The sequence below is a fragment of the Rattus norvegicus genome, chromosome 17, assembly GCF_036323735.1.
Source record: "Rattus norvegicus strain BN/NHsdMcwi chromosome 17, GRCr8, whole genome shotgun sequence".
NCBI classification, from domain to species: domain Eukaryota; kingdom Metazoa; phylum Chordata; class Mammalia; order Rodentia; family Muridae; genus Rattus; species Rattus norvegicus.
In genome coordinates, this window is record NC_086035.1 from 3,904,022 (window position 1) to 3,925,551 (window position 21,530).

At 44.0% G+C, this 21,530-nt stretch overlaps 1 protein-coding gene across 1 annotated transcript; it reads left to right on the forward strand.

Annotated features, from left to right (window-relative positions):
- Positions 1-5,186: 5,186 nt before the first annotated feature.
- On the forward strand, positions 5,187-8,220 carry Cts7l2 (cathepsin 7 like 2). Its single transcript, XM_225137.7, has 7 exons — positions 5,187-5,312; positions 5,591-5,713; positions 5,810-5,956; positions 6,141-6,365; positions 6,839-7,001; positions 7,549-7,657; positions 8,054-8,220. The coding sequence occupies exons 1-7, from the start codon at positions 5,187-5,189 to the stop codon at positions 8,151-8,153; spliced, it is 993 nt and encodes a 330-aa protein (XP_225137.5). The 3' UTR covers positions 8,154-8,220.
- The last annotated feature ends 13,310 nt before the right edge of the window (positions 8,221-21,530 follow it).

Sequence of the window (21,530 nt, forward strand, 5' to 3'; positions counted from 1 at the left end):
CGTGGTGATGGAAAACCTAGGAAAGAGGTCAGGAACTACAGATGAAAGAATGACAAACAGAATACAAGAGATGGAAGAGAGAATCTCAGGCATAGAAGATACCTTAGAGGATATTGACACAATGGTCAAAGAAAATATGAAGGGCAAAAATTTCCTAACCCAAAACATCCAGGAAATTTGAGACACAACGAAAAGACCAAAACTACTAGGAATGGAAGAAGGTGAAGATTCCCAGTTCAAACAGATAGAAAGCATCTTCAACAAAATCGTGGAAGAAAACTTCCCTAACCTAAAGAAGTAGATGGTTGACTGCTCTTCCAGAGGTCCTGAGTTCAATTCCCAGCAACCACATGGTGGCTCACAACCATCTGTAAAAGGATCCGATGCCCTCTTCTGGTCTGAAGACAGCTACAGTGTACTTGTATACATAAAATAAATAAAACTTAAAAAAAAGAAGTAGATGGTTGACCATAAATACATGTGACAAAGAAGTGTCCATTGGGATAGCCCGAGACTCAAGAGGCTGATGTGATTTGGGCCAGCATCATTTCACAGATGCTGTACACACAGATGTTTCAGTGACTGGTGTGAAATATTGATACCTTCAGATTTTCTGCTTAAATGTCCTTACCTATGTCCTCAAAACTTGGTTTTCTAGTGTAATTTAAAATTTGGAGGGGTTGGGGATTTAGCTCAGTGGTAGAGCGCTTGCCTAGGAAGCGCAAGGCCCTGGGTTCGGTCCCCAGCTCCGAAAAAAAGAACCAAAAAAAAAAAAAAAAAAAAATTTGGAGCAGTTTGGCATGGTAGAGGCAGTTGTCATAGTTTTCACCCTGTTATAGGAGTCATGGGTGACATTGACCCAGGTTTATTCAGTTATTTTGGTAAGATTTTATGAGTTACCTCCTGGTGCTGTGAAGGGAAACAAGCTCACAGCAATGACTTTGATCCTCTGGCTCTCATAGTCTACATGCCTCTTTTCCCAAACGTTACTCGAGTCTTAGGTGTGGGAGTCGTTTGTGGATGTATCCTCGTGGACTCAGCTCCATAACTCAGCATTTAGGTTGGTTGGGATTTTCTGGAATATACAGGTGTATGCATGTAAACACAATTTATGAAAAAAGAGACCATGACACTGAAGTTCAGGGAGGGGTGTTTGCAGGGGGTTGAAGGCAAGGAAAGGAGAAAATATAATTAAATCGTAATGTCAAAAATAAAACAAAGGTCAAAAGAAAGAAAGGAAGATTGATATGTAAAATGCAGGAGATAATCTGTTTGCTTTTAAGCAAATTGAAATGCTATGGGGAACTTCAGACACAAACGTGCAGGTGTGCAGGGAAACAGTGTGTGAGCTCAGGTTTGAAGAGGAATCCACAGCCATGCTGGAATGTGATTTCCCAAGAGCTTCTGGCTCCAGTGGGAAAGCACAGCGGGGTGTGTCTGCTGAGGATCTTCTCTCCTCCCTGTGTAGCATTCCCTCTTCCCAGGTGTGGGCAAACCCTCTGGGATGAAGGTCTGCTGTCCAGCTCCCTAACAGGCCAGCTTAGAGCAGCCCTGCAGAGGAAGCTCAGGGAAAAAATGCTGGGTGGGTGGTTAGAGTAACACCTCTAGGATGCATGGCTCTGCAAGAAATGGATCGTTTTTTTCCCAGAAGCAAGTGGGTTTATCCACCTAAGTCAGAACATAGGGGTCATCAGCTGATGGGGTGTTTTGCAATGATATGGGGGTGCAACATAAAAGTGCTATTAAACAAGGTGGAATTTCACCAATTTTCAAACCCCTCATTAAATAAAAATATCAGCAGGATAAAAGAATTCATCTATACAATTGGATATTCGAAAGCTTTTTGAATGAAAATTAATTTAAATCAGGATTTTTTAAGAAAATAAAAAAATTTAAATTTAAATTAAACAGCATCGAGTGCTGTCAAAATAGTTCCAGGGTTAAAGGCAACAGCCACCAAATGTACCTAATGGAAGGAATGGACCATACTGACTACCAAAACTTGATCTCTTATCAATTGACTTGACTGGCATGGTACACATGGGTGTCTGTAAATGAAGCAAAACTACAAAAAAATGTAAGTTTAAAAACACCTAAAACTCAATGAAATAATAAAGTAGCTCAGCTATGATGGATTAAGGCCTGTAACAGGTGTGCCTCTGAATGTGATGAGTAATGAACAGCCACTGAAGTTTAAAAAAAAAGAGGCTCCAGCACTGGTCCTCAGGACTCTACGCTAGAACCCCCACTCCACAAGGTGGGGAAAGTATCATCAAAGAGAGAAGAGAGGAGGCACCGTGTGTCAGGGGAAGCAGAAAACTTGGGCATGACTGGTGGGGAAGTATAGTGGTGCCTGCTCCGCAGAAACATGGAGGAAACTGAAAGCAGAGAATTACACACCCATCATCTGTCTTTCTGAATGTGTACCCAAGAGGATTAAAAGCAGAAGGTAGAAATACGTCGGTCATATGGTGGGGCAGCCGTGTGACTGACCGGAAGCAAGTTTAAAGACAGTCCAGGAAGGGCAGAGCAGATAAACAAAGCATGAAATCTCCATGTGTAGGAGCAATCAACCTCAGAAAACATGGAGACGGACATATGATGTCTATGTGTCTACTGAGGATCCTAAACGTACCTAATACCTAGTCCTACTAGCTCAAACGGCAATTCACTTTCAACAGGGCTGTGGTAGAAACAAGTTCTGTGCCCTTAGCAGTCTTTGAATTCACACACAGGAAAGGGGAGAGATCAGAGTCTGGGAGAGAAAAGACTATTATTTAAGGCAGAATTTCAGCTTAGAAAACAGATGAATAAACTCTGAAGATCTATGGCAGGGATACAAGACAGTAAGTGTGGCACCAAGAACATTGATGTGCAGACCTGAAATTGTTAGAAGGTCATTCCCATTTGGGCATACTGTACCACAATGAAAAAGTCACAGTCCTGATATTATATCTTTAGTTGAGTCATAAGGATCAATGAGATGATAAATAAATTAAAACAATAACTGATTTAATAAACGAACACAGGACATGCTTGACAAAGGTTGTCCAGAAAAGATCACACCAACGTTTCCCTAAAAGATGCTTTCTACAATATATCTTACTACAAAATGAAGGTTGAGGACATTTTGGTTTATTTCCCTTATTACTTTAATTTTAAGAGCGTCTATCTACACATTGTAGATTTGCATGTTTTCCTCACCTAAAATGTGTCCAAACCCTATTCACTCCCACCATTGACCATGGTGAAAGTAACACCCTAAAGTCAACCCTAAGGCAGCAATTAAGAAAACATTCTATAAGCTCAGATTTCCAAAATCCCGGTCACTTTTCCTGTTCTCCACCTCGGTTTGTGCAAATTCCTCACAGTGTTTGCTATAGCTGAAGATACTGGAGAAGGAAGACCCGGAGGGAACAATCCGGATAAGATGAGTTACAAGTGCCCTGTAGTCTCAGAGCACCCCCACCCCAGTCCAAACCTGGGGTGCCTGTGACCGTCTCCGCCATGTTTGGAGATTGCCTGCCTCTAAAGATTCTGAGAAGCCCATTTGTTCTCCTCCCTGACACTGGGGAGAATGGGCCCAGAGTCTGTACCTTCAAGGAGACCCAGCTAAGAAGGAACTTACAGAGAAAACACTGGGCTAGGATGTGATTGCTCACTGGGAAGCAGTGGCAATCATTTTAACAAAAATCGCTACTTCTAAGGAAAGTGCAGGGATGGGTTGGAAGTCCACACACAGTTGGCTAGAATTTTCTATCCCGAGCCAAGTGCCAAGCCTCTGTAAGAGCCTTTCTCATGAGACTCACACACTCTACTTTCCTAAGCCGGGACCCACTGCTCCCTTCCCTACAGCCCACCAAGGCAGCCTACACCCAATGCCCCAGGTCAGGGTGAGAATCAGTGTCAGTATGCGCCTGAAGCCCCACAGCCTGGAGGTGCAATCCAATTGCCCACCTAAGCCAATTCCAGGGAGGAGCAACTGGGCAGGGACACTGTCCTGGAGCCATAGATTTGGAGTATAAAATCTGGATCCACATGCATCTGGGTTAGCGCCTGGGATCTCAGCAACCTCTGAAGACCTGAGACTGTGAAGCCACCTGCACAGCTGGAGACATCCCAGGTGAGCCCCCGTAGCTCTATTAAGACGCATTTGGAGCTGATACTGGAAGAGCACCCTAGAGAGATTCTTTGTAGCTCCCTCGGGAGTGAGAGTACCAGATCCGTCTTAGCAGAACTGGTGTGGGGATGCAGAGACCGTTTGGTAAGGATGCCAGGAGGTCACCAGACTGTTCAGGAGTTCAGGTGTGTAAAAAGTATCAATAATGTGAAATCAGACAAACCGGTTTGTCTGAGTGAGCAGACCCTAGTGGACTGCCTCTGGTCCCATGGGCACAGGAAGTATCAGTTTGTCCCTTTATATAAGCTGCCACTCCGGAGGCCAAAAGGGATGATCATTCTCATGTAAATATGGTCAGGGGCCGTCCCTGGGTCTCATGCCCCAGGTGTCCAAGGAATAGCATGTGGCACAATTTTGGCATGGCCCTTTCTAGATAGTCCCATGCACTCCTCATTGAAGCAGTAAAGTAGGATTCCGAAGGCACATCCCAGTTGTGGAGCAGACAGATTCCCAACTGATGTCCTTCCAACTTTTCTAGAGGAATAGTCCAGAAAGATTTCAGGAAAAAAAAAGAGCTGAGGCATATTCTGGCTCTTGGTGTTCACTATCCAAGAAAAAGATGTCTTCTGACCACCCCACCAAATCTCGCAGGTCTCTTTGTACTGGAGGATCACATTGTACATAAATTAAGGCTAACTTAAGAGACCTGAATATCAATGGGATAAAACCTGGACAAACTATGAATACTTGAGAAGTTGTCACTTTGCGTTTCTGAATCACAGGCACATCCAGAACCTGTGGTGAGCGTCAGGCACAGTTCCCACACCATCTAAATCCTGGAGCCCTCCACAACTACTCTTCACTGTTGTTTGACTTGTGACATGTGTTTTGCAGGTGTGCTATAAGCCAAGGCCATTCTTAGCCATGTCAACAAACACTGAAAGACGGTTTAAAAATCCTGTTCTATCATAGTGACCTTAATAACATCTTATGTAGAAATAAGAGTTTATTGAAGAATTTCCATGACCAGAACCTCATTTCTTCTCCACTTCTAGGGTTTGAAAGCATGACTCCAATTTTCCTCCTGGCCACCCTTTGCTTGGGGATGATCTCAGCTGCTCCAACACATGACCCCAGTTTCGATACTGTATGGGAGGAATGGAAGACCAAACATGGGAAAACATACAACACGGTTGGTGCCATGGACATGTGCAGGGGCAACACGCAGACAGTGGTCCTTGCTGTGGCAAGTTTAGAGAGTTTGTACTGCAGAAGCAGTTCCTCCAAGGCCTGATTACATGACATGCTTTATGAGCACGGACAGCAAACCACCCCATTGCCACATGCCCTGGGTTATGGCTTCCAGAGATGGACAGACAGCCTTGGTTCTTGTTGGCTGTAGCAGCAGGTCCACAGAGGGAACTAAGGCTGGGCTTGAAGTAGAAAGACCACACACTGTATCTCTTGCAGAACGAAGAAGGACAGAAGAGAGCAGTGTGGGAGAACAACATGAAGATGATCAACCTGCACAACGAGGACTATCTGAAGGGGAAGCATGGCTTCAGCTTGGAGATGAATGCCTTTGGTGATTTGGTGAGTGCGACGGGGATCACTGAACACGGTCCATCCTCTCTGGTTCCTCTTAAGTCATCTCTCCATTTGCAATGATTTGTTTACTTTTTCTTGAAGACCAACACAGAATTCAGGGAATTGATGACTGGCTTTCAAAGCATGGGACCCAAGGAGACAACCATCTTCCGGGAGCCCTTTCTGGGTGATATCCCCAAGTCTTTGGATTGGAGAGAGCATGGCTATGTGACTCCTGTGAAAAACCAGGTAGGACACATGGTACATTCCAGGTATCACTGTCCACCAGGAAGCCAAGAAGGAAATACCAACCTTGGCTTGCTGACAGTGGAGTTCTATAGAGCTCACTCCTTGTGAAATTATTGGGTCATGTGCACTGTTATCAAACACCTGTATTAATTTTTGTGGGTGACAGCCTTTTCTTTCTTCTTAGGGTCAGTGTGGCTCTTGTTGGGCTTTCAGTGCAGTTGGTTCCTTAGAAGGACAAATATTCAAGAAAACGGGCAAACTGGTATCTCTGAGTGAACAGAACCTAGTGGACTGCTCCTGGTCATATGGAAACCTAGGTTGTAATGGTGGCTTAATGGAGTTTGCCTTCCAGTATGTGAAAGAAAACAGAGGCCTGGACACAGGGGAGTCCTATGCATATGAAGCACAGGTAGGTACAAATCCTAAGGTGTTTTTCCTGGCCAGGTTTAGAAAGCAGAACAATTGCAAAGTCCTCAGAACTCACGTTTGCGGTAGAATCCATCCTAAGTCCCAAGTGCCGCTATCAAAGTGGCAGCCTTCACATGCTGGTCTGATTCCGTCGTTTCCGTGTAGTTGCCCCTGCTTCTGCTCACATGAAGTTTATGCAAACCGTCCCACAAATAGTACAGATTTCTCCACTGTGGAAAGTTGTTATTAATAGGAATGTCTATCTAAGCGAGCTAGATTCTGTCACTGAAATCTACCAGCCTGCCAGATTTGGTGACGTTTTATAGATATGTACACTTGGAGATCCTCAGCAGCAAATGCCGAGTCACCTGTGTGATGGTTGGTCAGCTGAGTGGAGTTCTGAGTGACTCGTGCTCCCCAGGAGGTGGATGGCAATAACCACGATTTTTTTTTTTTAATCTTTGTCTTTCAAAGGATGGACTATGCCGGTATAATCCTAAGTACTCGGCAGCTAATGTTACAGGCTTTGTGAAAGTCCCACTGAGCGAAGATGACCTTATGAGTGCCGTGGCCAGTGTGGGGCCTGTCTCAGTTGGAATCGACTCTCATCACCAATCCTTCAGGTTCTACAGTGGCGGTAAGTATGGCTTCTTCCAGTAATCATACATAATGGTTGGGCTCCCACCACGGCCTGTAAATTTGATGACTTTTGGGTGCATAAAATATGTAAATATTTTGAGTTGTCCGTATTACATTTAACAGAAGCAACATTTACATGAGTCATTTTTACTCAACATTAATTAAACACACTCCTGTGAACATATATCCATTGCATTTTTTTAACCAGCAAAATCGGGTTTTATGTGTTTTAATTTTATTGAGTTTTGTTCAGATGCTGGATCTTAAGTATTTTAAAAAGGTATTCTAATTTCTAGTTCACTTTCAGGGGAGCCTCTTGATTCCTGCAGGTTGGGGTTCCTTACATCTTCCCAAGCATGTGTTTTCCTGAGGACATATGCTAACCTTCACTTCTGTTATGTTAAAAAAGAGCTGATGTCCCTAGCTTACTAACACAGAACCAGTCCTGTCTGGGCCCTGAAATTAGAAATGTTTCCATTACTGATGTGACAGCAGATATGTGGGGTCATGGGAGCCTCTCACTTGGCTTGGATGTCACCTTGCAGGCATGTACTATGAGCCAGACTGTAGCAGCACTGAAATGGATCATGCTGTCCTGGTGGTTGGCTATGGTGAAGAATCAGACGGCGGGAAGTACTGGCTGGTCAAGAACAGGTATAAATAGTCAAAAGCACTCTTGTCTGAAACACTAAGGGGAAAGTATGGTTTTCAGGTGGTATTAGGACACAGGTTTCAGCAATTTATCCCACATATTTTGAATACGGAAGTTTTAGGGTAACTACAAAAAGAGTCGGACATGTTTGGGGGGAGTTTTAAGATGGAATTTGAACCACTGCATTTCCAGTTGTGAGCCAAATGTGGGTGGAGATGCCCTGTCCCCTCTTTCCTTTGATTCCCAGTTGTGTGGCAACGGGGTATCTCATAGTTGACCCTCTGCCTTCTTTTATCCCATCCATTAAGGCAGCCTCTGTCTCTGTGTTGCAAAGAAGGGTTAGTGTAACGAAGGGTCTGCAGTTCTTTCTCCTAATGGCGAGCATGTCCTTCTTCCAGCTGGGGTGAAGACTGGGGCATGGATGGCTACATAAAGATGGCCAAAGACCAGAACAACAACTGTGGGATTGCTACGTATGCCATCTACCCCACTGTGTGAGCTGCTGGACAAGAAGAGGGAAGGACTGGGCTGCGGGTGACCTGCACAGAGGACGTTCCCCTTCGCAGACCGGCCTCTGCTCAGTGGGGAATGGCGGCTGAGTCGCTGAAGGTCCATGCTACGGTGTAGATTCTGGGACATTTTACTCCAGTTAAATGCACCTGCCAATCTGTGCTGTAAGCCGTTTTGTAACAGTGACTTCTGAGTTTTCTTCTTCTTCTTCTTTTTTTTTTTTTTTTTTACAAGATGTACAGAATTTCTATAAAACCTACATTGAAAAGACTGGTGGTGGTGCCTCCTTCTGTCTTTGCTGCAGTGGGTTTCTCTTAGTGAAGGAGCAGTGGGGTGGTGTTCTAGGGGAGGGGTGGGATGCTCCTTCAGACTTAGGTTAATATTCCGGCTTCCTCGGAGTCCTTTCCAAAGTTTATGGACTCACCATCAACTATGGTAGGAAGAATGATGAAAAATGAAAACTCTTGAAATTTAATCCATGCAAACTTTCAAAGTTTAAATCCCTTGCCATTCTGGGCACTGAGATGGCACTGTGAACTGCTTCCACTGTGTTCGAGCACATCAGAACAAACTCATCACTTCTCCTCATTCATTAATTTTGTGTACACATTTTACTGTTCCAAAGAAATTACCATGTATATTTCCTTGAATTTCAGGAGAAATGTTGGGTCTGAAGAAAGAGGGCACTACAGTTTCAGATTATTTCTCTCCTCCCTAAGAGGGGAATGAAACGTCAAAGAAGATATATAATGTGGTCTCATCATACACACAGAACATAAAAAAGTTCTCTCCATATGTATGGGCCCTTTCCAGATGTTTGTATACATGGTGATGCCTGAATTAATTCTTGGAGGGTTTGAAAGAAGCTGACAGTGAGGAAGGGGCTGGCGACTGAAATAAAGGAATGAAATGAAGGGGTTTTAACCCCTCTCCTGACCAGTGAAAGTGCATGAGCAAGATGACTTTGTTTACCATTTGTTTTACTATTAGAGCAATTTTTCACTAAAACACTTCAAATAATACTGAACAACAACAAAATAGAGAGACATTGACAGCTAGCATTTCCAACCCAGATTCCCCACTTCCTCCCATTACCAATGTCTCCGTTAACAGTTTCCCACGCGTTCTTCCAGGTTTTCTCTAGGAATAAACAGGGCCACTGTTTGTTCGCCTCACAGATAGAGCCTTTAACTTTATGTGGCCTTTAAGAGTACTGTATGAAGCATGCTGCTCTAGGATTTTACTCTTACACTCAGTGCTGAGGGCTCAGCCTTTCCTGTCTCTACATATACATCTGTACTTAATGTTCTCTGGTAAATATTCAATATCATTTTTTAACTCTTTAAATACGTGAGATGTGCAATAGCAGTGTGCGTGCGTTCTGAGACGATGGCAGTGAGTTTCCAGGTATGAGAATGTGTTTGTTCAAAACATATTGACCAGTCTTCGCCTATTGTCCACCCCAAACCCTGTACCACTCTCAGGTCTCATGGCCTCAACAACCCTAGACAAGCTGTAACAGTTTGACCATAGCAAAGGGGTGGAAAACAAGCTCTTTCCTCCCTGGTTACAGGAGGCTCTGAGGACCATGCCCAGCCTTCATCCCCTGCTGTTCCTAATGAGGAGAGGGCAGGGCTTTGAGGAGGAATTACCATGGCATGTTGGCCCCACATCAAGAGGAAGAGGCCCAATGAGACCTCAACATCCTCTGAGATATATTTCAGAAAGCTGAGCAAGATGCTTTGAGGTCCCTGCAGGAGGAGCAGGCAGATGTTCAAGGGGCCTTCCGAGACTGTGGAGGACTTTGTACTCACAGAGCAGTGGTCCTCTGTGTCTTTTAATTTCTTTTGGCATGATTAAAAACACTGACCAAAAACAACTTGGAAGGAAAGGGTTTATTCTAGCTTATCACCGAACATGAAGGGAAGTCAGGCCAGGAACTCAAGGCAGGAGCCTGGACATGTGAATGGAAGCAGAGACCATGGAGGACTCTACTTAGTGACTTTTTCCTACCTGGCTTTCTCTATCTTCGGTCCTATGCTACTCGGGATCACCTGGCCAGGGGTGGCACCACCTACAGTGGGCTAGGCCCTCCCATATCAAACGTGAAAGTGTCCCATTGACATGCCTACAGGCCAGCCTGATGGAGGGACTTCCATAGTTGATCCTCTCTCTTCACGAATGATTCCTGCTTGTGTCAAATGGACAGAAAACTAACCAGCGTGCCTACACTGTGTATATAGTTTTTACTGTCATTTATTTAAGTAAAGTGTATTGTCTCCACTAAGGAGTATGTATACTCTCCAGTGAGTCCCTTATGGCCCAGCTCATCTGTCTTACACTGAACTAATATTTATTCTGACTTCTAACTAACAGCAGCTTATTTCATTTGTTGGTATGTTTAAAAAAATCCATACATTAAAAGTTTCCCAATGGAATTCTAAGGAGGGAGCCAATACTTCAGTTACTGCCCAGTCTGCTGCACCTTGTATAAAAAAATCTCTACAATCAACAGAGTTTTGTTCCTAAGAAAGAAAATGAAAGGGGGGGTTGATAAAAGGAATGAAGAGAGATAATTATGAGGAACGATGTGAAATAATGAAACGCTGTTTTGTCATGTGAATAGCCCTTTGTAAGAGGGATTTTAAGTGAAAATCAGAACCAATACTTTTTTATTGCTCATTTCATTGTCCCTGTTTTTTTTTTTATATATCCTTTTAAAATCCCTTCTAGTGATAGAAACAGAAACTAATAAGCAACAGAACCTGCTTATGACTGTAGAGGAGCAGATCTGTCTAAGAAAGCACTTTGGAGAGAGAGAGAGAGAGAGAGAGAGAGAGAGAGAGAGAGCTTTCTGTGATACCAGATCCTGTACTATTATTTTGGGGCTAGTTTTTGTTTGGAAAGTAAGACTAGACATCCAGAGTGGTGTCTCTTCGTTCTCCCTGCTCCACACAAACTCAGAGAATTTCACCTATGTCTACACCATGTCATCTCAGTAACAATCACTCTGAGCCTAGCTATGCCTTACGTAACTCTTGGTGCATTCCATGCAGGGGATAAACAAGACATTATTGACATTTTTCTATTGACAGATGGGAAACACACAGTATCCAAATTACTTGCACAGTGCTGCACAACTTATTTGCCTGTTGTTGTGCAGCTACGCATTGGTTACTAACTCCTGCTTTATACAGTTATTACGAGGAGGGAATAAAATTAAATCAACCTTGTATTGTTCACACCGTGTTTTCTTTATGATAATAAAAATGTTGAAATTATACTTAGATTTTTTTATTTTTTTAGATTTATTCATTTATTATATATAAGCACACTGTAGCTGTCTTCAGACACACCAGAAGAGGGCATCGGATCTCTTTACAGATGGTTGTGAGCCACCATGTGTTTGCTGGGAATTGAACTCAGGACCTCTGGAAGAGTAATCGGGTGCTCTTAACCACTGAGCTATCTCTCCAGCCCTAGATTTTTTTTTAAATGATAATACTTTGAAATTAGGACTCCTCCTAAGAAGGTACCGAAATTAGGACTAGAGATATCAGATTTGGTGTAGAGGGTGAGTTGGTTTAAATTGTAAGGAGACAGACCGTCCATTCATTGCTAATATGCATACACACTAGAAGAGCAATCTTTGGAAACATCCACAAAGACACATGTGCTAATATATTTCTTTCAATATTATTTAAATGAAACCAAAATGGTACCTCCTCCAGTAAAAGAAAACTTTGGTTTTTTATAATTTTATTGTTCATTTTACTTATGGGGGGGGGGGTCATGGTATATGAACATATGAGTTCCAGAGGACAATTTGTGGGAGTTGGTTCTCTCCTTCCACCATGTAGGCTCCGGAAATCAAACATAGCTCATTGAGCATTGTAGTAGTCGGTTTAACCCACTGAGAAAAGTTACTGGGACATTCTACCGTGGACTGAGATAGGGTCAGGCAATGGAATGGTATATATGCATTGAAAAACAAGGCATATATATAATAGTTGGTGTAAAATAGAAACACTTGGATGACTTGATGCCACTTGAGAGCCTAGATAGAAGCCAGGCAGGGGTGGCACACACCTTTAATGTCAGCATTTGGGAGAAAGAGGCAGGCAGATCTCTGAGTTCCAAGCCAACCTGGTCTACAGAGCAAGTTCTAGGAGAGGCAAGACCACACAAAAGAACCCTGTCTTGAAAAACAAAAAACAACAACTAAAAGGTCTATATTCTACAAACCTGGAATTATAAACTGCAAGACACCCCAAGATCTGATGATATCTAAGTAGATGTCAAGGCTGCAGTCAAGGCTTCAGGCTTCCAACATCTGCTCCCCCACCACCACCCTCACCTGTGCTCTTTAATAAGCCTGTCTGCCCTTAGACAGAGTTCAAGATTGCTACTAAAACTCTATGTGCAGAGTTCTGCAGCTCAATGTTAATTATAGAATTCCTCCAGCAAACAATATCAAGGCTATGGTAGGGCCAAGTGACAAGCATGGGTTCTTAGAATTTGGGTAAAATTCTGTGATGAAATGGACCAGGTGGAGATGATTGGTTCTTTTTTTTTTTTTTTCGGAGCTGGGGACCGAACCCAGGGCCTTGCGCTTCCTAGGCAAGCGCTCTACCACTGAGCTAAATCCCCAACCCCAAGAGATGATTGGAATGTCTTTTGAGAGAATGAAAAATATGGACAATGCCCTTCTAGATTTCAGGATTTTTTAAAATTTTCCTCTGGAAACAGAGGATACATGGAAACCTTGTTATTCAGGAGACCCTTTAATGAGAAAGCTATTTATATCTTTAGGTTAGTGGGAGAGGAAAGAATTGCAAAGTTTATATATTACTGAAAGGGGATAGTGTTTCCCCTCTTCCCTTCTCTTGATGCAGTCCACTGCCCACCACTGGAGAATGAACAAAGAGTGAACTTTGAAAATTGGTTCCAAAAATCAGTATTACAATGGGGCTAGTCTTGGAAGCACTCTACTATGTTCTAAAAGGCGACAAAAATGACTATGTGTCTTATGTTGTTTTTCTGTGAAACATACACAGTAGACACACTCATACACACCAAATTAGACAATGCCCATGGAGTTAAGAAGAGCTCAACTAACCATGGCTCAACAAATGCCCTGGTTCTTCAGGGGTGGGGAGAGATGAAATGTCTCAGAAATACAGAGATGACAAGGTTATGGTGCAGATACAAAGACCCACCAAAATGCTTACCATGTGTGCTGAACATCTGTGGAGACATGCCATATCCGCAGAGGAAGAAGTGCAGGGGGTTCAAAAGGCATCTGTGTCTTTCTTAAGAGTAAGATCTTCATGCCACGAAGATTTAGGCTAACACACACCTGACATGGTATTGCATGAGAACAGGCCATTATTTCCAGAGAGAGAACATTTCTGTGAGGACCTTGTGGTACTCACGAAAACTAAAGCATTATTGGAAAGGACTCCTGCCCTGACAGTGAAGGCTGTGATGACTTGAGCTCAGTGGACTGAAGCTCCAGGCACCAGGGTGAACATTTGCACACTGAACATTAGACTCTTCGCTAAACCTGACAGTAACCAGGGAAGCTCAACAGAACCATCAGAAGACTCAGGAGCCCAGCTAGAGTCTGTCCAGGCTTCTCCATCAACCCCTTAGAGCCTCAGACCAAAGGCACATGTCAATCTCAGCACAGAAGAGGCAAAGAAGCAGGAGATCTCTATAGATTCAAGGCCAAATCTATCTACAAAATTCTTCTGAGTTCCATATAGCCAGAGCTACACAGTGAAAGCTTGTTTCAAAACAAAGACAAAAATCCTACATGGAGAGCTCAGGGAAATTCATTCTTATTCCTGGAGGCTGCTTTTATAGTTCTCGGGATGTTACTTATTAGGACCCTACATCAGACACAGTCAAGTCTAAGAGACAGTTGTCCTCCTTGGTGCCTGAGGTATAGGTGAGGATGGTACATCTGTGGAGGGTGCAGAATCAGGTAAGTGAAGCATGGGGTAGCTTTCTAAAAGGAAGAAGTAACTGAAGTGAGCCTCTTAAGGAGCAGAACTTAGTGGAGTTGTAAGGCATGACTTTCATCCTTCCCTTACATCAATCCCAAATCTGTCTGCATCATGTTGCTTTGAAAAAAATCATCAACTTTTCATCATCACCATCATCATCATCATCATCATCATCATCTCAAGACTGAGGATAATAGGAGAAGTGGAAGAAACGTGAGCCCAAAGTTCATCAGAAGGTCAAAGAACAAACTTTACCCCAGAGGTCATCAGAAGAGTCGAAATCCAAGGATCCCCAATGCTGTTATCTCTGCTTGTATTCCAGCTCACCTGCTGTCATGATAAAACAAGGAAGAACAGATTTAAGGGCTACTAAGGAAGAGAGTCATCAATGTCCTTCAACCACAATGAGCCCCATTGCAATGGGACTGTGGACCTGAGGAGGAAGATAGACCTAAGTTGGAATACAGCATGAACGTGGCTCAGAGGCAGAGGAGCACACAATGCAACCCCAGAGGTAAGGAGGGTTCTGGCCAAACAGCCCTACCAGGATTCTTGCTGCAAACAGAGTAGAGTGAGTAGATGTCACCTAGGGCATGACGGGGAAAGAGCAAGAATCTGATCAGATAGGAAGAGACGAGACCAGGTTTTCAGAATACAGGTTTTGCTAAACCGACTTCAAAAGACTCTTTGCTAAACCTGGTGGCACAGGGAAGTTTACAGGTGGCTCCGTCAGAAGACTCGGGAGCCAGGCTAGAGTCTGTCCAAATGTTATCTTTGAAGACAGGGTGCCTGATCAAGACTGCGGTCCCTCCTCTACCTGGCACCACCAGCATCTAGGACAGCATATTGCCCCATACCTCAGGGGAATATCTTCCCTTGGCCATTTAGAGCAGACAAAACTCTGCCTTATAATGACCTGTACATTGTTAGACTTTTAAACCCAAACATATAAAAAAAATCCTTCCTTCCAAAAATCAGTTCTTCAAACAGTGGGGTTCATTCATCCACCAACTGTAATGGGGTTCGTTCATCTGCCAACTGTCAACTGTAAACGTGCGCCTGAGCCATGTTTTTAAGAGAAAAGACTGCTTCCAGGCATACTGCTGTCTGCTCACCTAGCACTGCAATCCTTGCATTGAGCATTTAGGGTGAGCACATTTAGGGTGTCTCACCTGGAGACGTGGTGAGATCCTGTCTCAAGGGAAATCAAGGGAAGGGGGCAAAAGATGCTTGCATCAGTCGTGGGCATCTCCTATGATCCCCTCCTAAACAAAACCAAGGAGCTCAGAACAAACTTGGAAGTTCTACTAAATCACTGACTCCACCATTGAAGATGACCGTTCTTTCCCCTGTGTCCTGATCCTCTTCCCACTTGCTCAAACCATAGGTTGCTGCTTCCTGCTCTTGATATAACTGTCCCCAAATCAGACATAGACCTGGGGTCCCAGGCTTTGCCCCCAACTCTACAGGGTCTAAGGAGGAACCCATTTCTACTTTATAGAACTAACACACACAAGAAGCTGCTCTTCCTGCCATCCCATCGTGTGACTACCAAAAGCACCCACAAGAGTTCAGTGTGGGATGCATAGGTCCTAGAAAAGGAGGTGCTGGCCACTAGTGAGCACTCACATGGGGTCTCTGCTGGTATGGTGCTCTCTTCTGTAGGAGAACTCAGATGGTGGCAAGCAGGTCAGATCTGAGAAAGAGAAACTCCGAGAGCTGGAGGAGGATTTTGGAGCCACAGACCTGGGAGGGATCTGGGAAGATGGAGATTAGCCCCACAGGTTGGCTCCCTGCTATCTCCTGAGCCAGGATGACTTAAACATATGTGCATTATCTGTGTCCCGAGCTATGAACATGGGATTAGTGTGGCGACCTAGGGTCCAACATAGAACAACTGAGGTTCAAAGGAAGTAAACGTGTAGATTGTTGTCTATATGCAGGTGAAGGCACACACAAGATAAGGCAAGGCCTGTGATTGGGCAGTGAAAAAGTAAGGCAGGTACAGAGTTTTGGAGAGAAGAAAAGAGAGGAGAAAGAGGATGAAGAACCAAGATGGAGGAGGGAAGGATGACCCATATCTATGTGGCCTTAAAGGGCCATAGATAGTTATGAATATTTCATAAGGGATGGATTTTTATAGGACAATTTGTCTTATCTAGGCGGGCAGGTTATGTTAATATATATTGGTTCAGAGTTTATTGTGTGGATATTTTGTGGGGTGAGGACTTACTGATATAAATCTGATTGCTAAATTACAAGCTTATTGAGCTTTGATTTTACTGGGTGACTGGGGGTGGATGCTGGGAATTTGAGCAGAGTTCACATCAGAGAGTCACAAGAGGGCAGCTGCTGCTGGAGCCAGAGAGTAGCCAGCAGCAATATGGGGCTAGCCACGGTGGCGATTGCTGCAGGGCCCAGAGAATAACTGGTGACAGCTTGGGATAGAAATTGGAAACTTAAGGAGTCGGGTGGAGACATTTTGCTGATTGGGATGAAAATACCCCACAGATGCCATCTGGCCCATGGGAGCTGGCAGTAGTGTGGGGTTGGTGTATCTATTTTTTTTTTAATATTTATCACTACAAATGTGAATGAATTTGAAACACTCATGCCACACCACCTGAGAATAGTGACTTACTAATATACATCTGTTTATAATTAGCAGTCATCAACATCAATATTCTACACCAGGACATAGACTAGTGGAGAAGGCCAAACACAGCACCATGTCATGGCCTTCCTAAATACCTCAATGCATTTTGTATCTGTAAGTATTTCAATGGCCTGGCACAAGTGTGTCTTCTACTCCATTGCTGAAATATTCCCTCCTCCTTCCTACAGTTAGATGTTTCTTGATCAAGATTTACTCAGTAGAAAAGGGTCCATGGATTACTCGACACATGTACGTGGATGTCCTACAGAGAGAGCACTGTTCAGAGCAGAGACCTCCACACAACTTCCATCCATCTGGTCAAGAGTGGTGTTATTGCAATGACAAATCTTCCACCATTTGGGAGGCTGAAGCCCAAGGGCAAAGGTAATTATTCTAGAGCAGGAATGGAGACCTGTTGCCTGATGGGTTTCACTGAACTCTGATGCCTTTCCAGAGACAATCTTCTTACCGTCCTACATAGTGTACTAAGAGTTCACAAGTCCCTGAGCTCCAGACACAGGGTGTGGGGAGAAGAGTCTCTTTATCTTCTATGGCTTAAAGCGGTGTTGGTATGAATGGTTTTTAAGACTCTTCCAGTGCTGACAAGGTTATTTACTAGGGAAAGTACTAGGATTGGCCAGCAATGATGCCAAGAAATCCATCTATCCACACAGAATAAATGAGGTTTACCATTAGCCCATAATGTATAATGATATTACCTTAGAGAAACCAATACCTACACATGAGCCATAGAACTGTAATGTACTCAATGGATGAAGGCACTTGCCACTTACCTGATTGCCTGAGTTCAGTTCTCAGCATCCACATGGTGGAACAGGAGAACAGACTTCTGCAAATGGTCTCTTACCTGCAAAGGTGCACTGTAGCCTGTGTGCCGCACACACACACACACACACACACACACACTGAATATTTTTTAATTGAACTATAAAACTGATAGAAGAAAACATGAGAGAAACATTTTGTGAGATGGGTTATTATGATGGTGGTTTTCAAATATGACACAGTAATGAAAAGTAGAAACCATATTGCATTTCGTGTAAGAGAAAAACAAATGCTCGGGGGAAAGGGGGGACACTTATCAGTCATAAGTCTAATGAGGAGCTAACACCTAGAAGATGCAAAGAACTCCTAAATCCTAACTCCACCGTGACCAAACAAAATAGTCCAGTTAAAAGGCAAAGCCCTAAAGCAAGAGGGAGTCCTTCGTGGTAAATACCAAGCTCTGGTCAGCAGAGAAGATACTAAAGGCGGACAAATTAGAGTCACAATAAAATAAGAAGTGTGGAAACGAGCTGAAAAAAATGTGGCCAAGTTGACTACAGATATGTCAGGTGGGTGGGGCAGCGTACCTGGGCGTGGTGGCACACACACCCTTAATCCCAGCCCCCGCTGAGGGAGGCAATAGCAGATGGATCTCTGAGTTGGAGGCCAGCCTGATCTACAAAGCAAGTTCCAGAACAACCAGGACTGTTGCACAGTGTCTAAGTAAGGTCCTGCACAAAACATCATGACCAAGAAGCAAGTCAGGGAAGAAAGGGTTTATTCAGCTTACACTTCCACATGGCTGCTCATCACCAAAGGAAGTCAGGACTGGAACTCACACAGAGCAGGAACTTGGAGGCAGGAGCGGATGCAGAGGCCATGGAGGGTGCTGCTTACTGGTTTGCGTCCCCTGGCTTGCTTAGCTTGCTTGCTTTTAGAACCCAGGACTACCAGCCCAGGGATCCCACCCTTGATCACTAATTGAGAAAATGCCTTACAGCTGGATCTCATGGAGGCATTTCCTCAAGGGAGGCTCCTTTCTCTGTGATAACTCCAGCTTGTGTCAAGTTGGCACACAAAACCAGACAGTACACAGAAAAACCCCACCTCAAAAAGCCAGGGTGGGGTGGGGGAGACGGATGGACGGAGGGGGGAAAAGGGGGAGGGGAGTGGAAGGGGAGGGAGAGAGGGAGAGAGGGAGAGAGGGACTGGGACTCTTACCCAGGACCCTCACTTTTGAGTGAATATGTAAAAGAATTGAAAGCACAGCTCACCCTAAAGAATAAAAACATCTATGACGTGACACATCAGTGTCTTTGGGATGATATTATGTGATGGAAACACCCAGATGTAGGAAGAGCAAATCCAGCCTGGCTCCACTCATGTGCAGCACCTAGAGCTGTGTTAGTCTATTGTGTACTGCTGTCCTAAACCAGTGGAGGTTGGGTAATTAATATCAAGACGCCAGTATTTCACGAGAGCCCTTCTTGCTGGGTCTTCACAGAAGGCATCATCATGACAAGAAAGCAACAGGAGGGTAAAGGGCAAATTCTTCCATCCCACCCCAGATAACAGCACTCTGGGAAAGAATGGGACCAAGAAACACCACACCCAGAGACCCAGAGAGTTCATGGGTCACACCCATCAGTTGTGATAGCAAATTGCAGCGCAGGAATGGGGAGGGTCAGGCTGGACAGCCAGCAAATCTGTGATGTTAAAGCCAGAGGCCAGGTATGAGAGTCAGGATTGAATCGCTTCTCGGCCTTTTGGCTAAAATCAAGTGCAGAGTCGGGATTGAAAGATTGCAAGATTGTACCTGTGCAGCCTTATTGCCTCAGGGTAAGCTTCCCAAACCCCAGTGAGGAAAAGTGAGAAGAGGAATTTGAGGAGGGGATCCTTCCAGGAACAAGGTCTATCAGACCAAATGGACCTCCAGGAACAAAACTGTGTGCCCCAACACCGCCAGTGGAACCAACGGGAGAGAGTGAATGGGGGGTCCAAACCACATGGGGGTCCTGACATGTAATTTTGTCAGGGTTGGATCTGGCAAAGACAGGACAGTTGGACTCCTGCATGTGAGGCTTAGACGCGCCCCCCCTTCTTGCACCTCTCCTCTGAAAAATCACATTCAAGACAGTGTGAGGTGAACAAGGGTTTCCAGCCTTAACTGAAAGGCTAGGTGCAATTGATAACAGCTGGCAGAGGGACAATCAGTTTTCTCCAATGGTGTGTCATTGTGTGTATTAACCATGTTCTAACATAAAGCCCCGAGCCCAGGAGTAGTTGGCCAACACAGAATGAACTCCGTGCTATTTTTTATTGGCTTTTTAATTTTGTTTTGCTTTGTTTTGACTTTTTTTGTTTGTTTTATTAGTCTTTTGCCTGCGTGTTTGGAGTTTTGGGGGGAGGGGCTCTTGTTTTGTTTTTGTTTCTTGTTCTTTGTTTTTTAAGAGAGGGGGGCAAAGAAAACAGACTTGGGTGAGTAGGAGGTAGGAGGGATCTGGGACAAGTTCTGGGTTTGTGGGAGTTTGTTGTTGCTGCTGCTGCTGTGGTTGTTTTCCTCTGAGACCGAAGGCTTTTTAATTACATCTTTTATTCTTTGAGATCATAATAATTTCATCACTTGAAGTTTCCCTTTCCTCCCTCCAAATCCTACCATATAGACCCCTTCTCAGACCCTTTCAAATTCAGTCTTTTTTTCATTCTTGTTACATACGTGTGTGTGTGTGTGTGTGCGTGCATGTGTGTGTGTAAATATATACACCCTGCTTAGTCTGTATATTACATGTGTGTATCTTTTCAGGATTTAACATTTGGCATTAGATAACCAATTGGTGTGCTTTTCTTCAGGAACAACTATTTCTCCCACTCTGGGCATTCTTTAGTTCCTTGTAGTTCTTATGTAAGGTTTAGTCTTCATGAACTTTTCCGGTCCACTTTAATATGTTTTTTTTGTTTTGTTGTTGTTGCTTGTTTTGGGGAGTTGGTTTTGTTTTGTTTTATTCTTTGGTGCTTTGGTAGCCTTGATTTCTTGGCAAGTTATAAAAGATTTATTAGAAGTGTTGGTCTAATCAGGCCCTCTTTCTTCCACAGATCCTTAAGACATGAGTCCTGTTCTCGACTTGGTTGTCATCTACTTGCTGCTCTAATATTTGACTCCAGTTTCGATGCTCAGTGGCATAAATAGAAGATGAAGCACAGAAGAACATACAGTCCAGTTGATAACATGGAAACCATCCAGCAGGACCCCAATGAGAATAGTCTTGCTACGGGGAAACCATAACCACAGTGCAGGTTTTAAGAGACAGATCTTGGGGTTGGGGATTTAGCTCAGTGGTAGAGCGCTTGCCTAGGAAGCGCAAGGCCCTGGGTTCGGTCCCCAGCTCCGAAAAAAAAAAAAAAAGAGAGACAGATCTTCCCAAAACATAGTCTAATCAAACATAGTGTACACAAAAATCCCTATTGCCTGCAGAGTCCAGAATGGTTTCCAGAAGTTTACAGCCATCCCGGACCATGAGTCCCCTTCATCCATGGCTGCATGGCCACTTGGTGAACTTAGATTAGTTTTTGGATGAAATAAACCCTGCTGGTTCTACACTTCTAGAGTGAAGAACAGAGAAGATCCATGTGGGAAAAGAACAGGAAAATGATCCAACTGCATAATGGGAACACGTCAAAGGGAAGCATGACTTCACCATGAAGATGAGCACCTCTAGAGACATGGCCATGGGACATGCACACCTCGATGCTGCCTTCCTCCTCAGCTTCCTTAATACAAAATAAACACTCCCTTAATGTTTTATTTGTTCTTCCTTGAAGAACGCAGAAGAATTACATCTGTTGAAGAACGGATTTCCAAACCAGAAGGAGAGGCATAGAGTATTCCAGGAAGAGGTTCCCAGATGGGTGAAT